The 18075-nt window shown below is 39.8% G+C and overlaps 1 protein-coding gene across 5 annotated transcripts in view; it reads right to left on the reverse strand.

Annotated features, from left to right (window-relative positions):
* The window catches only part of RAB27B (RAB27B, member RAS oncogene family), a 223370-nt gene that overhangs the window by 107936 nt on the left and 97359 nt on the right, over window positions 1-18075 (reverse strand). For 3 of the 5 annotated variants that reach the window (XM_043976779.1, XM_043976778.1, XM_043976783.1), the window contains one exon: window positions 5235-5329. The exons of the other annotated variants lie outside the window; for them this stretch is intronic. In XM_043976779.1, the coding sequence (XP_043832714.1) occupies window positions 5235-5239 (5 nt within the window). In that variant the 5' untranslated portion in view covers window positions 5240-5329. The remainder of the gene's footprint in view (window positions 1-5234; window positions 5330-18075) is intronic. 5 annotated transcript variants of the gene reach the window in all.

The following is an 18075-nucleotide window of genomic DNA, read 5'->3' on the forward strand; positions in this document are numbered from 1 at the left end:
AAGTCATCCAAGACTCCAAAGGCAATAGGAAAAGGGGCCATCAGCAAGCAAGAAAACCTGGCCTCTCAGTATGACATAGCAGAAACGCATATTGAAAGCTATAGGTCCAGCAGCAGCAAGAGTGCAACTCCCCCCAACCACTCCCACCTCACCACATACATGAGAAAGCTCCAGGATGGGGACCTTGGGAGCCCCAGAGAGTAAAAGACTAGAGTTGTAGAGCAGTCCTCAGATCAGGGCAGCTCTAGACACTTATGGACAATCAGAACAATGAATAAGAAATATAAAACAAAGTACTACATTATCCCTGAGGGGGAGACTCAAGAAAGTTAACAATTCATATTTATAGAGTATCAGCCATCCCAAACTATCGGTGCTCAAGGTCATGTAGCTGGTAAATGTTTGAAGGAGAGATCCAATCCTGGTCATCTGACTTCAGGAGCATTTCATGGAAAAGGGCAGATTTAACTTCTCTCAGATCACTTTTCACTGAGATCCATGTTCTGCATGCCCTAAAACTGATGAAGCAAAGTCAGAGTTTAGTATCATCTGAAAATTATTCCCTTAATCTTCTGGGAAACTTCTGGGCAATTTATCCTTGCATCACAATACCTTCATGGTAAAAGCAATCAAAATTCAATTCACTAAGGGGCAACTAGGTGGCGCAGTGGATAGAGCACTGGCCCTGGATTCAGGAGGACCTGAGTTCAAATCTGGCCTCAGACACTTGACACTTACTAGCTGTGTGACCCTGGGCAAGTCACTTAACCCCAATTGCCTCACACACACAAAAAAATCAATTCACTGGCATGGCTTCATGTGACTCATACTCAGGCCTAAGTATCTCAAAGAATAGACATGCAAGGGGGCAGAGACAAGATGGTAGAGTGGAGTGGAGAAAGCACTCAGCTGATCCCTCTCCACATTTCCCTCTAAATGACTTCAAAATAACCCCTCAAATTCAATTTGGAGTGGCATAGCCAATAAAAGATCAAAGTAGGTGGTGGTGACATAAAGAGCAGCAGGTTTGGGAGCTCCCAAGACAGAGGCATTAAAGGGACCTGGCAACTGATCAGAAAGTAACTACAGGGTACCCTTGTGCAAGCACTGTACACAGGACCAGATGCTATTTGGCAATTCCATTGTCTATACATTGAGTTTCTCTGAAAAACATATCCTTTCTCAAATATATAGGGAACTAAACCAAATTTATGAAAATAGGAACTATTCCCCAATTGATAAATGGTCAAAGAATATGAGCAGGCAATTCTTGTTTGTTTTTTGTTGTTGTTGTTGTTTGTTTGTTTTGTTTTTGGTGAGGCAATTGGGGTTAAGTGACTTGCCCAGGGTCACACAGCTAGTAAGTATTAAGTGCCTGAGGCCAGATTTGAACTCAGGTACTCCTGAATCCAGGGCCAGGGCTTTATATGCTGTGCCATCTAGCTGCCCCGAACAGGTAATTTTTAAAAGAAAGAATCTAAGCTATCAATAGTCAGATGAAAATATTAAAACAACTCTGAGATACTATCTCACACTTATTAGATTGGCTAACATTACACAAAAGGAAAATGATAAATGCTGGAGGGGATGTGGAAAAACTGGAACATTAATTCACTGTTGGTGGAATTGTGAACCAGTCCAAACATTCTGGTGAACAATTTGAAACTATGTCCAAAAGACTATAAAAGACTATAAAACTGAACATACCATTTGACCCAGCAATATCACTACTAGGCCTATATTACAAAGAGATCAAAGAAAAGGTTAAAGGACCTATTTGTTCAAAAATATTTATAGCATCTCTTTTTTTGTGGTTGCAAAGAATTGGAAATTGAAGGAATGCCCATTAATTGGGGAATGGCTAAACAAGCTGTAGCGTATTGTTTTGATGGAATACTATTGTGCTATAAGAAATGACAGCAGGATGGTTTCTGAAAAAAAAAAATAACTAAAGACTTATATGAACTGATACAAAGTGAAGTGAACAGAACCAGAACAGTATACAGAGTAACAGTAATTTTATATAGATGATCAACTGTGAAAGACTAAGCTACTCTAATCAATACCATTTTTGAAAACAATTCCAAAGGATTCTCAAAGAAAAAAAAGCCTTCTTTCTACACCCAGAAAGAAAACAGATGAACTGTGACTGGAGATTGAAGAAGCATACTTTTTCCTCTTTATTTTTATTATTTTATTTTGTTCATGTTTTCTTTTTTCTTTTTCTTTTTTTTTGGTGGGGCAATGAGGGTTAAGTGACTTGCCCAGGGTCACACAGCTAGTAAGTGTCAAGTGTCTGAGGCCAGATTTGAACTCAGGTCCTCCTGAATCCAGGGCCAGTGCTCTATCCATTGTGCCACCTAGCTGCCCCTTGCGTTTTCTTTTACAACATGGTTAATATAGAAATGTGTTTTGTATGACTTCACATGTATAATCAATAGCTAATTACTTTCCTTAGAGTGAGGAATGGAGAGAATTTGGAACTCACAATTTAAAAAAATGTTAAAACTTTTCTACATGTAGTTAGGAAATACTTAAAGAAATATATATATATATGTATATGTATGTATGTATATGTATAAATATATACACACACATATATGCATATATACATACATACATACACACACACATATATATATTGGTCAGGCAATTTGGGTTAAGTGACTTGTCCAGGATCACACAGCTAGTAAGTGTCAAGTGTCTGAGGCTGACTTTCAACTCAGGTCCTCCTGAATTCAAGGCCAGTGCTTTATCCACTGTGCCACCTAGCTGCCCCAATAAAAATATTTTTTGAGAGAAAGAATAGATACCTTATATTACTGTCCTTGTACAGATAGGTAATGATACAGTTAGAGCTCATGGGTTAAGATCCATCAATGTCACTTACTCACTTTGTGATCTTGGACAAGTGCTTTAACCAACTGGACTAGAGTTTCCTTGTCTATAAAAGGAGGGGATTAGAAGAAATGTTCTCTGAGGTCCCTTCTAACTTTAGATCTATAATCCTTTGATTTCTTTGAACCTCAGTCAGTTTTCTAGGGCATTAGGCTACATAGTTCAACATATTGACAAAAAGGTCCAAGGACTCTGATATGATAATAGTGGCCAAAAAAGGAAACTCATCTAAAAATTTAAATTCACATACACATATAAATAACATATATGCACATATATGTATAGGTATGCATATATTTGTGTCTATAGATGCATATGCAGCTTCAGAAGAATCAACTAAATTAACACTGTGGGTTGTATTTGGTGGGTCCTGCCAATTATTGTGTCTGCCTACTGTACCTTCAACCCTGTTTAGCAACATTGGGAGCAGATGTCCTTTGCATGCTGCCTCTTGTTCAGCTGTGGCAGAATCATCCCTCATCACCTTTTCCCAGCCATGAACCAAGGTTACATGTGTAGGTTAGATATATTCCTCTGGAGGCTTATATTTCGACATCAGATATTTGGGCCTTGCAGGAATGAGAAAGAGATTGAGTTGAAGTGGCAATATTTTGAAAGATTTCACTTTGACAATTTGCTTAATTATGATTTTTGAGTCTGGCACAATTTAAGTTGTTAGAAATCCAATCAAGGGAAAGGGGATTCACAAGGCTCAAGAAGAACAGGAATTCCTATGCATTTCCCCTTTCCAGTTAGAACCTGGTCAAACTCAAATTCACTAGTATGCATTTCAGGTAAAACTGATTAGTAAAGCACAAAGAAATGAGAACACACACACACACACACACACGAACAGTATATTACATATTACATGTACTACCCACAAGAATTTTTCAGTATTTCAAATACTCTTCAACTCCCCAAGAAGCAGTGAATTCCCCGTTAAGTTGATGAGTCAGATGCCAGCTTTGCAATGTTTCCGGCACTTGACCCGTGGCTGACCACTTTGCTTATCTACATGGGCAGCCAGAAATTTGTAGGAACTGTGACTCTATGCAAAGTACAGGATGTGGACACCCAAACAAAAAACAGAGGGGTTTGTGCTTTGCTTCTGTGATGAAACCCCCATAACTTGCAAGCTATATTACTCTGAATAAAGGGATCATTACTGTGCCTTCCAATAGGTCATTACAATCTATCTAGATGGAGAAGTACATCCTTTTGCAAATACTGGTTTTGATTTGATATAATGCTGGGTCTGGAATCAGGAAGACTCATTTTCCTGAGTTAAAATCTGGCCTCAAAAACTTCCTAGCTGTGTGATCCTGGGCGAGTCACTTAACTCTGTTTGCCTCAGTTTCCTCATCTGTAAAATGAGCAGGAGAAGGAAATGGCAAACCACTCCAGGATCTTTGGCAAGAAAACCCAAAATAGGGTCACAGAGAACCAGACGTGACTGAAAAAAATGACTGAACAACAAAAAAGGGAAAGGAACAAATGTCTCATTTTGGTGGATGTATTTGGTTCATTAGGCCACCATTCCCAGGATGCTTAGTATTTTTCTAAATGGCCAAAAGAATAAATAATCCTTCAAAGAGGGCACAGAGTACAAAGAAAAGAACACTAGATTTGGGGTCAGAGGACTTGGCCACTTACTAACCTGAATTTCTATGACCTTGGAGGAAGTCACAACTTCTCTGACCCTCTGTTTTCTCATCTGTAATTGAGGGGGGTTGTATTGGGTGGTCTTGAAAGTCCATTACAACTCTATATCTATTTTCCTAGGATATAAAATTATCTCTACGTCTCAGTTGTTTCTCCTCAGTTGGACTACTAAGGTCCAGATCAGCTCAAATTTGATTTTTTTCATCAGTAAAAGTGAAGCCCACTGCCCAGGACACTACCTCATAGTAAAATGTCTGAAAATTACACATAGTATATACAAAGTATCTATTAGTCTAACGGCAGATTTAATAAAAAGTGAATCCGGAGTCAAATCCACAGGGAAGTTTTGTCACTCAGCATTAGTCCAGAAGCATTAATAATTATTAAACATGAAATGCTCCCACAGAGGGAATAAGCATGTAAACTGCTTTACAAATTCTATCTCATTTGATTACAGTGAGTTGGGAATAAAAGACATAGTGCCTAAATTTGTAAAGTTGACACAGTAAGACTCTAAATGAACACCACTTGACCATTAGAAAACGTGAAGAGAGGATGCAAGTATCCCAGTCACTGGCTAGTGCTGGTGGACAGCTCATATCCTAGCTCCCATTTCAGTGGGTTTATACAGCTTCATTCAGGAGTGTCCAAGCACTGAGCTGCTCACTTACCCCATTTCATGGTTGTAAAACGTGGTTGTCTTATTTTGGAAAATGCATCTTGTCTGTTGCACTTTGGTTTCTAATTGGAAAGACAGATGAGAAGCCTAAATGGCAGAGGGAGAAAAAAAGAAGCTTTACAACACAGCACAAGCAAGGGGAAATGAAAAGCCAAAAGGAATAAACACAGCTCTTAAGGCTAACATGACCATATTTTGTTGCCGAGTCTTTGCAAAGAACACATGCCATGCACATCCCTAAAACTGTTGGGAAATTTTCCTCTTGGCACCATCCTGGATGCCCATCTGCTACTGCACACCACAGTGCCTGTGAAAAAGAAGGTCTAACGATGAGCATTTGGCACAGCCAGCACCCCTCCAACAACGACTTACCACCCATCCCATCTTTTCTATGCCGGAGAATTCTCCAAACTGAAACGGACACTAACATAGTTCCTGGCAAGGTCTGTTTAATCATTGTCTGCTTAATAGAGGACTTGAACGTTGAGCTAAACAGAGACTCCTAGCCCTAGAAATGACCTGGAGAATTCTTCTGGCCATAGGACCCCATTCAAACCACACAGGAAAGAGACTTTCACTAAAAAAAGAATCTCTGGAAGAAAGCATGGCATTCAATCAATCATTTGTTATAAAGTATTTGTTACTCAGTCAATCAGCAGTTGCAATGTATTTACTTTGTTCCAGGCACTGATGATGCAAAGAAATAAATCAAACAGTTCCTGTCCTCAAGGAGCTTAGGTTGTCCCAGGAGAGATACATACATAAATACATATGTACAAAATATTCACAAAGCAAATACAAAGTAATTTTGTAATGAGGCACTAACATTTAGGAGAATCAGGGAAGGCCAAAAGTAGGAAGTGACATTTGAGCTGAGATTTGAAGGAAAACTAGGGATTCTAAGAGATGGAAGTGATAAGGGAATGTCTTAAGCATGGGGTGGGAGGGTGGGAGCAGCCTTCCCAAAGGCACCAAGATAGGAGATGGAATTCCCTGGGCCAGAAACAGCAAAAGGCCAGATTGGTTTCACCATAGAGAGCTTGGAATCATGTCAATAAGCATGTATTATTAAATACCACTATTAAGCATCTAATAAGTTCTAGGTACTAGGCTGAGGAATGAGAAAACAAAGGTAGAAAACCACTCCCTGCTCTCAAGGAGTTCACAGTCTAATGGTAGAGACAACATGTAAAAATTATGTATCTGCAAGGTAAATAGAGAATACTCTGTAGAGCATCCATGGAGGGATGGTGCCAGCATTAAGGGGATCCCAAAAGGCTTCTTGTAGAAGGTAGGATTTTGGTGGGGCCTTGAAGGAATCCAGGGGAGCCAGGAGGCAAAGATGAAGAGGGAGAGAATTCCAGGCATAGAGGCCAGCCAATGAAAATTCCTGGAATCCTGAGGGGGGAGTGTCATGTGCAAGGAACAGCCAGGAGATCAGCAGCAATAGATTCAGACAAGTAAATCATAAGAAGAATGAAAAGATAGGAAGGGCTTTAAGAAGGGCTTTGAGGTTGGGAAGGGCTTTAAGAACCAAATGGAAGGGGCAGCTAGGTGGAGCAGTGGATAAAGCACTGGCCCTGGATTCAGAAGAACCTGAATTCAAATCCAGCCTCAGACACTTGACACTTACTAGCTGTGTGACCCTGGGCAAGTCACTTAACCCTCACTGCCCTGAAAAAAAAGAAAGAAAGAAAGAAGAAAGAAAGAAAGAAGAACCAAATGGAAGATTTTATATTTGATCCTGAAGGTTACAGGGAGCCACTGGCATTTGTTGAAGGATGGGGAGGGGAGGAAACATAGTCAGACCTGTGTTTTAAGAAGATCCCTTTGACAAATGAATGGAGGCTGGACTAGAGTGGGGAGAGATCCACCAGCAGGCTATGACAATAGTCCAGGTGTGAGGTGATGAGGGCCTGCCCCAATGTGGTTGCCATGTCAGAGGGAAGAAGAGGGGCATATACAAGAAGATAGGACTCAGCAACAGATTGGATGTGGGTGGTGAGAGGTAGTGAGGAGCTGAGAATGACACTGAGGTTTGTAGGCTGGGTTACTGGGAGGATGGTTGTGCCAATGACAATAATAGAAAAATTAGGAAGGTGGCAGGCTGGGGGACAGGGGCAGGAGAAGAAAGATACTGAGTTCACTTTTAGTCTTGTTGAGTTTAAGATGTTTAGGAAAAATCTAGTCCTTTACATCCAAAAGGCAGTTGGAGACACAAAACTAAAAGTTAGGGGTAGATAAAGAGATCTGAGAATCATCTGCATAGAGATAATAATCATATCCCTGGGAGGTGATGAGATCAAGTAAAACAATATAGAGGGAGTAGAGAAGAGGGCCCAGGACAGAGCGTCGGAGAGGAGAATGTAAAATCAGCCTGGTGGGAGCCAGGTTGTAAAGGGCTTTAAAATACCAAAGACCAGGGTGTATTTGAACCCAAAGACAACAGGTAGCTTCTGGAGCTTATTGAGCAAGGCACTGATGTGGTCAGGCCTGTGCTTTAAGAACAGCTCTTTGTGGGGCAACTAGGTGGTGCAGTAGATAAAGCACTGGCCCTGGATTCAGGAGGACCTGAGTTCAAATCCAGCCTCAGATACTTGACACTTACTAGCTGTGTGACCTTGGGCAAATCACTTAACCCTCACTGCCCCACCAAAAAAAAAAGAAAAGAAAAGAAAAAAAAGAATAGCTCTTTGGCAGCTGTGGAGGAAGTAGATTGGAAAGAAAAGAGATTTAAGGCAGACAACCAATTTGGAGGCAATTGGAACAGTCTAGGTAAGAGGTGATAAGGCCTGAACAATGTCCCATGGGTTTTAAAATCAGAAAATTATTTCTAAGGCTCATATTAAATTAGTGAACAACTTCATTTATAAATTAAACAGAAATTCAATATTTTCTCTAAGACGGATGATTGTGAGCAAACTTCTTTCAGTATTCTTCTTTTACTGTAGAGTTGACTTTGGTTAACTGGCAAAAAACACCAACACACAAACTTGCAAACAAGGTTCTTTGAGAATAATAGTAATTTTTAAAAAGATGCTAATTGAGGCCTCTAAAAATCTACTTAGAGGAACAAAGCATGAAAAGCAATGAATGAAAAGCAGAGCAATGCTTTTATTAAAGTATTAAGGAAGTAAACCTTTTCCATCCTCTGTAAGGATCCACTAAGCTTTACCACCAATACAGTTGAGATAATTACTTTCCCCAATTTTTCAGCACCACCTAATTTATATTAATTTGGAAAAGAATAAAAGTCATTATTCTAAGCTATCTAGTTAGAAACACTTAACAATTACTGCTTCACTTTTCTAAAAGGCAATTTAAATAAAAAACAATAATTACTCTAATGCTATTGAGAAGTTTCAGGTCTAGAACTAACTAGTGCTGAGTGCTCCTTACTATTGTGAATTACAGAAAAATAAGAAAATTGATTTTGTTATGTTTTTGTTTTTTAAAAAGATGATAGGAAAGCAATTAAGTTAAGGGTGTTTCTGGAAGGGACCATTTACTCCCAACTCAATATTTTATAAAACTTGAATTCCAGAAAAGTTAAGCAACTGTCCAAGGTCATACAGGTGGTAAGTGGCAAAGCATGAGTCAAACCCAAGTCTTTCATTGCCAGAGGCATTAAGTCCTCTTGCCACTCTCCCCTACTGACCTATGTCATGAAATGGAGTTTATTACATAAAGACATGATCTTCCACTATTTTTCATGCTCAAATGTTATCAAGAATAAAAAAAGAAGACATTTAAAGAAGATATATATTCTACTAATTTGTAGGGTAATAGTAAAAACCAATTTTTAAAAAATCCAGACCTGTTGATTGATGCTCAAAACTTCACTCTCTCAGAGAGTTGCCTGGGGCAATAAGATTCTGAGTGACTTATCCACAGTCACTCAGCCCACATGTGTTGGAGATAGGATGTGAACACAGATCTTTCCTGCTCTTGGCTTACTATTGGATGATGCTACCTCTGAAAACAAGTTGGAATATATAATAGGCTATTTAATGTATATATGTGTGTGTGTGTGTGTGTATGTATATACACACACATATATTTATATTTATTTATTTATTCTGAACTTGTTCTTTAGTCATTTAGTCATTTTCAGTCATGTTTGACTCTTTGTTTCCCATTTGGTGCTTTCTTGGCAAAGATATTGGACTGGTTTGCAACTTCCTTCTATAGCTCATTGTATGTATGAGTAAACTGAGGCAAACAGGGTTATGTGACTTGCCCAGGGTCACACAGCTAGTAAGTGGCTGAGGTTGAATTTGAATTCAAATTTTTCTGACTCCAGGTACACTGCTCTCTCCATTGTGCCACCTAGCTGACCATTCTAAACTTAGCATACATTAAATAAAACGGACATTTTATATACATAGTAGAACAAAAAAGAGCACTTTACAAATTCATCTCATTCCCTCTGCACAACAACACTGAGAGATAAGGGCCTATCATTATCCCCATTTTACAAATAAGGAAACTGGGGCAGGCTTATAGGCTCAAACAGCTTGTGTCTGAGCACAGACTTGAACTTGGATCTTCTTAACTCCAGACCCATTGCTCTATCCATTAGGTCACCAAGCTGTCTTCACAAGAAGCTGTAAATCTCTATTTTTCAGTTTGCTTTTAAAAAAAAATATAAAATAAATTAACATGTAACCTTATACCCTGTTCTTCTTGTCTATAATTCTTTCTGACCTTCTCTCTGTCCTCTTTTGAACACTCAAAAAATGAGACACTAGCTAATGTTAAAAATTTAGGCCTTGGGAGTAGCTAGGTGGCTCAGTGGATAAAGCACCGGCCCTGGATTCAGGAGGACCTGAGTTCAAATCTGGCCTCAGACACTTAACACTTACTAGTTGTGTGACCCTGGGCAAGTCACTTAACCCCAATTGCCTCAAAAAAAAAAAAGTCAAGAAACAGACTTGAAAATGAGCAAACAGCAGAAAAAGATCTTGGCTATAGAAAGTTACTATGGTGATAGGGAAGATCAAAGGAAACTCAGAAGAAGACAACAAAGTCAAAACTGCTACATCCAAAGCTTCAAAGAAAAATGTGAATTGACCCTCAAGTTGTGGAAGAGCTCAAAAAGGATTTTTAAAATCAAGTAAGACAGGTTAAGGAAAAATTAGGAAGAGAAATGAGAGTGATGCAAGAAAATCATGAAAAAAGCCAACTTGATTTCAAACTCCTCTATAAGCCCTATACTCTGAACAACCTGAATTACTCACCATCCCCAGAATACATTCTCCAACTTCCTGCATCACTGCATTTCCTCATATTTGTTGCAGGTCTGAAATGCCCTCTTCTCCATATCTGCTTATTCCTGTCCTACTCATTCTTCACAAACTAGCTGAAATATCACCTCCTCCACAAAGACATCTCTGATCCTTCTAGTCAGAAGGAATTCTTCACTGGATTTTGTAACACTTTATACTTCTCTTAAGTACTTATAAGATCCTAATTTATTTATTTAATCTCTGTACATGGCTTATGTTCATTGTAAAGTCTGTGATGGCAGAAATTGTGTCATGTTTATCCATGTTATCTTAACCAGAACCCAATGCATGACATAGAGATGATTTATAAATGTTTGTTTCACTGCTATTGGTTAAAAAACAATTAGTCACATTATTTTATAGTCTCCCTTCATATAAAAGAACCAAACTCATGGATCAGATAATGATGGATTTAAATTGTAAGAGTAATCCATTTTGTGTATGTGATTCTATTCACTTCTGTTAGACTTTACAATAGGCATGAGATTTTCTAATGAGACCCAGTGTAGGTAGAGATACTCAGCATTCCAAAGGCCTCCCTATGCTTGCAGAACACTTTCTAGTTTACAAAGCAGTTTCCCAAGTGATTCCATGTTATCTGTACATATAAACAGAAAAGGGCAAGGAGTGGTCTCTTTATTTTATGGATGAGGAATCTGAAAAAAGTTACAGGACTTGCCCTGTAAGTCTCATAGTTCCTAAGTCACAGGTCCACAACTCAAATTTTCTAACTACTAATGCTAGTGTTCATTTCATGATATCACACAGTTTACATTTCTCCATTGCCAGCTTCATCCTTGAAACTTGACCTGCAGCAGCATGGGTCCCTCTAGGGCCCAAGTTCTTAACCCTAGAACTAGCCCAAGAGGTCTATAGATAGATGTTAGGGGTTCCATGAAATTGGGCAAGGAAAAATTACATCTTTATTTTCACTGATTGAAATGTAAGATTGTCTTTAGTTATTTAAAACTATTATGCAGAGAAAAGGTGTGTAGGGGTCCATGACACAAAATGCTAAGATCCCCACTGGTTCCTCCCCAAGATTCTTCTCTTTTTTTCTATACGGGCACAGATATGGTAGTTTCCTGCTTCCCTTAGGCTTAATCCAACTCCATCCTTCCCCAACTTCTACCCCAAGACACCTATATGCTATATTTTCTGGCAATTTTTTTTTTTTGGCGGGGCAATGGGGGTTAAGTGACTTGCCCAGGGTCACACAGCTAGTAAGTGTCAAGTGTCTGAGGCCGGATTTGAACCCAGGTACTCCTGAGTCCAGGGCCGGTGCTTTAACCACTGCGCCATCTAGCTGCCCCCAGCAATTTTTCATATTATCCAATAAACATTTATTAAGTGCCTATTATGAGCCAGGCAATGTGTTAAGTGCCAAGGATATAAAGGAAGGTAAAGACAGTCACTCACCTCAAGGAACTCACAATTTAATGGGGGAGACAGCACATAAGAAAAAGCTGAAAAGGGGGTGTGAAGGGTTTCCAGTGCTGAGCCATCACAGAGTCTGGAAAAAATCATTAGGTGAGAGGCAGAAAGATGGCTGCCACAGAGCCCTCCTTAAATGGAGGGTCTGAGAGGCCCTCTCCAATGTCTACCCTCCACCTTCTCCAGAGGTGGTGAGGGGCCCCAGGGCATGCAGGACCAAGATGGGAGTTTTAGGATCGATGTGATCTTACAGGATGATGAGATTCCAATGGAGTCAAGGGAGTATAGCAGGCAGTCTTAAGTAGAATGTGTACCAGAATCTCTTCCTGATATTCTGGAATGAGCATGTCCCTATGCATTCCTCCCTCTAGTAATGAGGGTTTTGACAAAGCATATGTAGCATTGGAATTTGTCCTCCTAATGAATTGAGTTATCACAGGGCAATAAGCCCAGTCCTCCCCATGCGGTAGATGCATGAGAGTTAGGTCAAAAGGGGTTTGTATTAATATCTAACAGTCTTTATGTGTATCTGTGTACATTAGAGAATATGTCTCCCCTGCCTGTAACAGTACAATTGATGGCACTGTATATGCTGTGTTTAATTCTACAAATATTTATTAAGCACTTACCATATACAGGGTGGGTCAAAAGTCATGAAGTCATGAAGGGGTTTCAGTATTTAATAACTCCTTTATCTTTTTGTTTTTATTTTATAATATAATAGCATCATCTACAGTATATATAAGATATGCATAAACATATATGTATATATACATAGATATGAAATAAAGAAAAAGTAATTTTCAAAAAGTTATTAAAACATCAAACCCCTTTGTGACTTTTGGTGCACTCTATACATATATAACCTTCTATAGGCATCATGGCAAAGTGAATTATATTAGGAACCCTGGTTCTAGTCTCAGTTTTACTATTAACTAGCTGTGTGACCTTGGGTAGGTCATTTCTCTCTGGCCCTCATTCTATTCATCTATAAAATGACTGCTAAAGTCCCTTTCTTCTGTAGTACACTGTGCTCTTATGATGTGGCATGGAATAGAGAGAATTGTACATTATTCCTATGTTCCTCAGCTTCCTTTTGCCTGTGGGCAGGAGACCTGTCTCTGTCTCAGCCAGCTCTGAGGAAAGTAGTGCTGCTTGACAAGGGGCTTTTGTATTCTTATCCTTTGTCACACTCCAGTAGCCAGAGGTGAGCTGCCAACCAAGGGGCTGAACTCCTGAATACAGAGTGAGCACTGCAGATGAAAAAGAGGAGGATGAAGGGCAGGGCCTAGATTTTTGGAATAAAAATAATATGTGATTAGTGTGTACTCTTCACTGTGAAAAAGGGAAAAAAGGAAATGGCAGAAAAACCGTATTTGTCTTTCCAGAAGGTATGGGATTTTCGTGTGTGTGTGTGTGTGTGTGTGTGTGTGTGTGTGTGTTGAGTTTGCACACTTTAAAATCATCTGCTGGAAATAAACTTACCTGATGGGTCACTAGTAAATGGATTTTAGCTTTAGCTCAATACAAGAATAACTCAGATATTATCTTAATATTCTCTACTTTGGTTTTTTCAATGGAGAAAAGATTGTGTTGAGCCATCCCCACTTCTGGGCATTTGTGACTCTTGACTTTGGCACCTTTTCCTTCTTTCCCATCCTTTTCAGCTCCTCTTTACAGGTTGGCTTCCTTAAAATGTAAGGTCCTTGGAGGCAGCTAGGTGGCACAGTGGATAAAGCACTGGCCCTGGATTCAGGAGGACCTAGGTTCACATCCAACCTCAGACACTTGACACTTACTAGTTGTGTGACCCTGGGAAAGTCACTTAACCCTCATTGCACAACCAAAAAAAATGTAAGTTCCTTGAGTACTGTCTTTTTGCTTATATTTGTATTCATGGAACTCAGCACAATGGCTTGTACACAGTAAGTGCTTACTAAGTATTTGTTGACTTGACACTTTCTTGGGAAGTATTGAGTGAAGGGTTCCTGACAACCTTGGCTTCTATAATGTAGGTTGATTAGAAGGAGAACAACATTTTTGCAGGATCACATTCTACTTCCTCCACAAGCCTTCCTTGACTACATTGATCCCATCTTCTGAACTCTGAAAACATTTCTTGTCTGGGCTACTCACTTAAATATTTTGGCTATTTTGAAAATCATTTCAGTAGAAGGTAAGCTCCTTGAAGGCAAGGAATATTTTTTTGTTTTCTATCCCCAGTGTTTAATCTTGCACATAGTAGACCCTTAATAGAGCCATGCTACACTGAATCACATTTATTGGATCTCTAGGTTTCCTAGGCAGACACTGAGATATTAAATTACATGATCCTAACAAGATACAACCTGTTTTACAAGGTCTTTTTTTTATTTGTCTGGAAACTTGTTCATGGAAACAGCCACCTCTACCCATGAATGGAATGTTGATTTGGGCAACAGAGAATTTTACTTAGGTAATTGTAAATTAGACTACTCAGAGTTCTTTGCTGCAGTTCCGTTAGTGCTGATCTGGTAATAAATATGTGGTAAAATATGAAAGTTTTTAACAGTCGGTTAGGATAACTGAAAGACGCCAGTTTTTCAAGGACCACCCTTTTGGGGAGGAGATGAACAGTCCGCCTGCTGCGCATGTCAGACTGCCTGCCGGGTACAGTCCGCCTGCTGCGCATGTCAGACTGCCTGCCAGGTACAGTGCGCCTGCTGCGCATGTCAGACTGCCTGCCGGGTTTTTTTTTTGACTTCCGGGGTGGAGAAAAGGAGAGAGGCCTTTTTTTTTTGCCTGCTTGGGGGGACTCCTGACGGCGCGGCACGGACTCTCTCTCTCCAAAGGTGGCCTTGTCGGTTGGTGGCCTTGTCGGTTGGTGGCCTTGTCGGTTTGGTGAGTTGTTATAAGGAATATAGACTAAGCTTAGACTTAAGACGATTTGTATTGTGTTTCTACTTTCCTATCCTTCTAACCAACATCACCTTGTGACTATCATAACTATAAATAAAAAGGTCTATCTAGAAAACCAAAACCTGCTTCCATTTACTAGTTTGGGAGATAAATTAAGGGAAAGGTTAAGTAGGGGAGATTTATGATCTAATATCCAATTTTAAATCTCACAGTTTTGGCGACCCCGAAGGGACCTTAAGGACCCTCCCACCCTCCCTAGTTTGGCCATAAGCCGGCCAATTCGGTGGATTTTCCAAATTACCCCCCCCCCCCCCACGGACTTTCCCTTTGTCTAATCTCCCTTAAAGACTTTAAGCCTCTAAGAGTCTTGCTTTAAACAGAAAAGCCAGCCCAGTTTAAAGGGCAAGATGCTCGAATATTCTACTATCCCTTTGATTTTTCTCATCGGAATGTATTGGGACAGCATAACATCCCGACTTAGAGGAATAGTTTACTCAATGGTCCTTCATAACATTATTGGTTTTTTCCTCATTCAGGCAGCAAAAAGTTTTTTGTATAATAGTATACGTGAGAATCTTTGGGAAAATACGTTTAATATAAGTAGAAATTTTATGCCTGCAATTGAAATACCTTTTAATACCACATCCATAGTTCATACGACTAAGGATTTTATTTTTTTTTGGTTTTTTTTTGTTTTTGTTATTATCATTGTTTTTGTTATTATCATTGTTATGATATGGGGGAAATTCTCACATATGGAGAGAGACCTCGAAATGAAATTCTCACATATGGAGAGAGACCTCAAAATGGCTGTTTCTACTAGAGATGATCCAAGTTCAGAATCAGATCAGCAGAAACTACTCCCTCTGCAGGAAGCTATAGAACATAGTAAGAAGGGAGTGCCAATTCAAGTCAGAAAATATAGCCCCTTTAGACCAAGTGACTTGAGCGCATGGAAATCAATCATCCCTAGTTTTGAGAAAAATCCTAACACTGTAATTTCACAGTTAAGGACTATATTTAATGCATATCAACCCAGTTGGGCTGATGTTACTTGCCTTTTGGAAACTTTACTGTCCCCAACTGAGATTACAGATGTTATCTCAGCAGGAAATGCCCTTGTTGCGAAAGGTAAGGCCGATGTGGAATGGCCTCTAAAGGATCCAGAGTGGAATTATAATGATGATAGGGATTTCCAAAGATTAAAAGATGCTAGAGAAACACTTCTGAAGGGAATGGAATCTTGCTCTAGAAAACCAGAAAACTGGCAGAAATTTTTAAGCCTACCTCAGGAGGCTAATGAAAGACCAAACAGATTTTATGATAGACTTTGTGAGGCCGCTAGACAGTACACCAGATTGGATCCAGTAGATTTAAGAGATTCCTGTATCATTCTCAACACATTTGTTTATAATTCACTGCCAGAAATACGCAGATACTTTCTGAAACAATGTCCAGACTGGAGAAATCTCTCAGTAGATAGAATTAAGGAACTTGCAAATTATGTCTTTGACTCACGTGAGGAAGATCCAGATCACCCTAAACAGAGCATTCTGGCACCAGCGATTACTAGTCAGCCATGTGGATACCGGAGCAAGGACACTAAGGTGTGTTGTTACTGTCGTAAGGAGGGGCATGAATTGAGAGAATGTAGGACTTGGAGAAGAAATTCTAATTCTAATTACAGGCGAAATCAAAATAGAAATAGATCTTTTTGGAGGAATACAGAAAGGCAGTACCAGAATAATGGTAACCAAGACCCCCCTCAGAAGAGGACACAGGAATGATGGTGTCTTGGGGAGGAATGGAACATAGATAATGAAAGCCATATATTCCCAGATCCGGATTTTTTGAATGCACTTGTGCCAGTCCATTCACCTCCCCAGAGTAATGAACCACATGTCACCTTAAAAGTGGGGGAGACTTATTATGATTGTCTGCTAGACACAGGAGCCTCTAAATCAGTATTAGTAAGCAAACCAGATGCTGGGTGTAGACCTGTAGGATATTTGAATGTAGTGGGAGTCTCAGGAAAGAGCCAGAGAGTGGCAAAATTGAATCCTCGCATGGTATCTATGGGGCCCTTAACAGTAGAACATTCATTTTTACTCATGCCTGATGCCCCTGTAAATTTATTAGGTCGTGATCTCCTTTGCAAGCTTAGAGCAACCATATCTTGTGCTCCAGATGGGGCTGTCTCCTTACAATTGCCAGAGGATACTGTTCATTTATTACCAATTTTACTTACAGAAGCTCAAGGAACAGCAGGGGAGGTATCCAAAATCCCCTCTGACATTCCTGAGTCTTTATGGGCCTCATCCCCTAATGAGGTGGGGCTCCTTAAGTCTGCCATGCCTGTTACCTTTAAAGTTAAGGGGGGACCACCCCCCTCCATTCCACAGTATCCATTGTCTAGGGAAGCAATAGAAGGGATCACCCCTATAATTGAGGCTTTGAAAAGCCAGGGTATTATTATTCCATGTCATCACTCTCCATGCAATACTCCCATTTTGCCAGTTAAAAAACCCAAGCCTGGGCCAGATGGTAAACCTGTTTATCGCTTTGTGCAAGATCTTAGAGCGATTAATAATTATGTTATTCCTAGACATTCTATAGTCGCAAATCCGGCTATGATAATTTCCTCAATTCCCTATGAATCTACATGTTTCACAGTGGTAGACCTTTGCTCTGCCTTTTTCTCCATACCAGTACATGAGGACTTCCAATATTTATTTGCTTTTACCTGGAAAAATAGACAGTGGACCTGGACTAGACTCCCACAGGGATTTGTAGACAGTCCCACATTATTTTCCCAAATTTTACAGCAGGATCTGGCCTCTATTACCTTTAAAGCCTCCACACTAGTACAATATGTTGATGACTTACTTTTGGCCTCTCCTAATGCTGAAATTTGTCAGGAAGATAGCCGTCACTTACTGCTGGAGCTGCACAAGAGAGGACACAAGGTTTCCAAGACAAAGGTACAATGGTGTTTGCCCCAGGTAGAATATTTAGGATTTATTTTGGCTGCTGGAACTCGCTCTGTCTCTTCTAAGCGAGTCCAGGCCATTCAACAACTCTCTGCCCCCACTACTAAGAGGCAGTTGAGAGCCATTCTGGGAGCAGCTGGGTACTGTAGACAATGGATACCCTCTTTTGGTGAAATTACTAAACCCCTCATAGCTCTTACAAAAAGTTCTGTTCCAGACATTT

This window comes from Dromiciops gliroides, chromosome 1, assembly GCF_019393635.1.
Source record: "Dromiciops gliroides isolate mDroGli1 chromosome 1, mDroGli1.pri, whole genome shotgun sequence".
Classification (NCBI taxonomy): Eukaryota; Metazoa; Chordata; class Mammalia; order Microbiotheria; family Microbiotheriidae; genus Dromiciops; species Dromiciops gliroides.